Below are 2,021 nucleotides of genomic sequence, written 5' to 3'. Positions count from 1 at the left end.
TCCACGCATGAAAATACATAAATTTACAGAATATTAGAGGAAAATGGGAAGAAAAATATTTACCAAAAAATCCTCTAAGTTTTCTTCGACAAGAGTGCTCGAATTTGTTCTTCAATACAGCGCTTTTCCGACCCCGTGGTTCGAGCTCATTTTTTCGGGATCGGCCGGTTGAGTTTAGTCTCCTTATTATCTGTACCACAAGTTAATCAAATAATGAAAAACCGGGCTTAAGTTAATCGAAGTTGGTGAGACTAACCCTGAGTCAGTGATGCCATTTCCAGCAATTCCAGCTCGTTTATGGCATTTTACGGCATGTGGAGGGGATACGGCGGCAAGCGGCGTCTGGCGGTCGACCACCGTTGTGAAACACACAGAGGCATTAGCTCACGTCCGTGTACGGTCACGGGTCGTTCTTCGGCGGCCGACGCGACGGTGGCTGGACCGCCACCTAGTGATGCCAGGTTCTGACTTGCGCTACCACTTGGTAACGCGTGGCGTGGTAGGGGAAGAGTGAAGGTAGTTGCCTAAGTAGTTACTGTAGGAGTTGCTAGTTTGAAGCTATAGCTATCGGCAATTACCCCCACCTTTCCTCCATTACACGTTGCCAAGTGATGTGCAAGCCAGAATCTGCACCACTGCCGCCGTCGGCTCTCGGTAGTTTTCGATATATCGCTCATCCGATATGACCGACTGAGTTAACCATGTACGTCTACGGCAGTCTACGCATATACATATCACATGTGTCAATATCGCCGCCATTTTGTGTAACAGCTCCAGCTTGGTGATCGTAGTTGGTGTCTCAGACGAGTGACTCACGAATAGTTTAGTGATCAAACTGCGTTTTATGTGAAACGAAATATTGTACTCTTGCGAGAACATGTAATCGCAGGCACGTGCAATTAGTGATTTCAAATCAACATGAATTATAGTTGTTGATTTTCTTCCTGGTCAACGATTCAATACATTTACATTCAGGTACAGTATGTATGCATTGCTATTATGAGATCAATTTTTACTATTTTATTTCAAATATAAATTGTGTGTGTGTGTGTGTGTGTGTGTGTATGTGATACATTATGTAAAATATTTGCATGTATTTCATAATAAGAAACTGTTTTTCAATTACAAGAGAGATTTTAAAAATTATATTGAATGCATTGTGTGTGTGTGATATATGTATTCCTGTTGCATTCTATTTATATTGTAGATTACTAAATTTCGGATTATCAAATTTAAATTGATTATATTTCCCTTTATATGAAAAAAATTTGTCTGTCTTTTGTATTTTGTATAATACTAGCATATAACGTTTACATACAGCTAATGTATTAGTTATCTTATATTGAATTTTCTGTTTTAGAATTAAATTATATTTTTGCACAAATATTGCATTTATTTGATAGATTTTAACTTATAATATAATTTACATGTTACAGAAGAAACAAGTATTGGCAGCATCTTGATATGGCTCGAGTTCAACCATACGAAAGAGTTGTGAACGCTGTAATCATACGTACAAATCCAACAGTAAGTACTTGGTTTTGATACATATGACGCATTTGGTATTTTTCAATTATATAGTTTCTTCCTTTGCTGTTTCCTTCGTATCGTTTGGACATCACCATCTTGAACTATTTTTCTTTTTCTATATTTTAAAGAAAGAAGTTTTTACACACACACACACACACACACATATTATACACTATATATATGTATGTATATACACATACACACAAAGAGAAAGAGAGAGAGAGAGAGTTTATATAGATATGTATGGTTAAGAATTTACATTGAGACTTATGTTATAATCTTATTTTATCAAAATAATAGGTAATAATCAATGTGCCAAATAACATAATTGATAATTTTTGAAATGTTAAACTAGATTTTAGATCACGAGGTCATTTGTAATCAATATTTTGTGTAAACAACGTGATGTGATATGTATAATGGTATATTCAGAAAATACAATACATCAAATACGCATTAAATGCATTACATTATATATATATACATATATA

At 35.4% G+C, this 2,021-nt stretch overlaps 1 protein-coding gene across 2 annotated transcripts in view; it reads left to right on the top strand.

Moving 5' to 3' along the window:
- Positions 1-756: 756 nt before the first annotated feature.
- Positions 757-2,021, top strand: part of LOC108764109 (uncharacterized) — a 15,071-nt gene continuing 13,806 nt past the window's right edge. The window contains exons 1-2 of one of the 2 annotated variants that reach the window (XM_018512152.1): positions 757-975; positions 1,437-1,527. In XM_018512152.1, coding sequence (XP_018367654.1) covers positions 1,465-1,527 — 63 coding nt within the window. In that variant the 5' untranslated portion in view covers positions 757-975; positions 1,437-1,464. Of the gene's footprint in view, positions 985-1,436; positions 1,528-2,021 lie in introns of both variants that reach the window. The other variant, XM_018512153.1, reaches the window with a different exon arrangement.

The sequence above is a fragment of the Trachymyrmex cornetzi genome, unplaced genomic scaffold (genome assembly GCF_001594075.2).
Source record: "Trachymyrmex cornetzi isolate Tcor2-1 unplaced genomic scaffold, Tcor1.1 scaffold392, whole genome shotgun sequence".
Taxonomy (NCBI): Eukaryota; Metazoa; Arthropoda; class Insecta; order Hymenoptera; family Formicidae; genus Trachymyrmex; species Trachymyrmex cornetzi.
The sequence above is the reverse complement of the archived record's forward strand: the minus strand, read 5'-3'. Positions and strand labels throughout refer to the sequence as shown.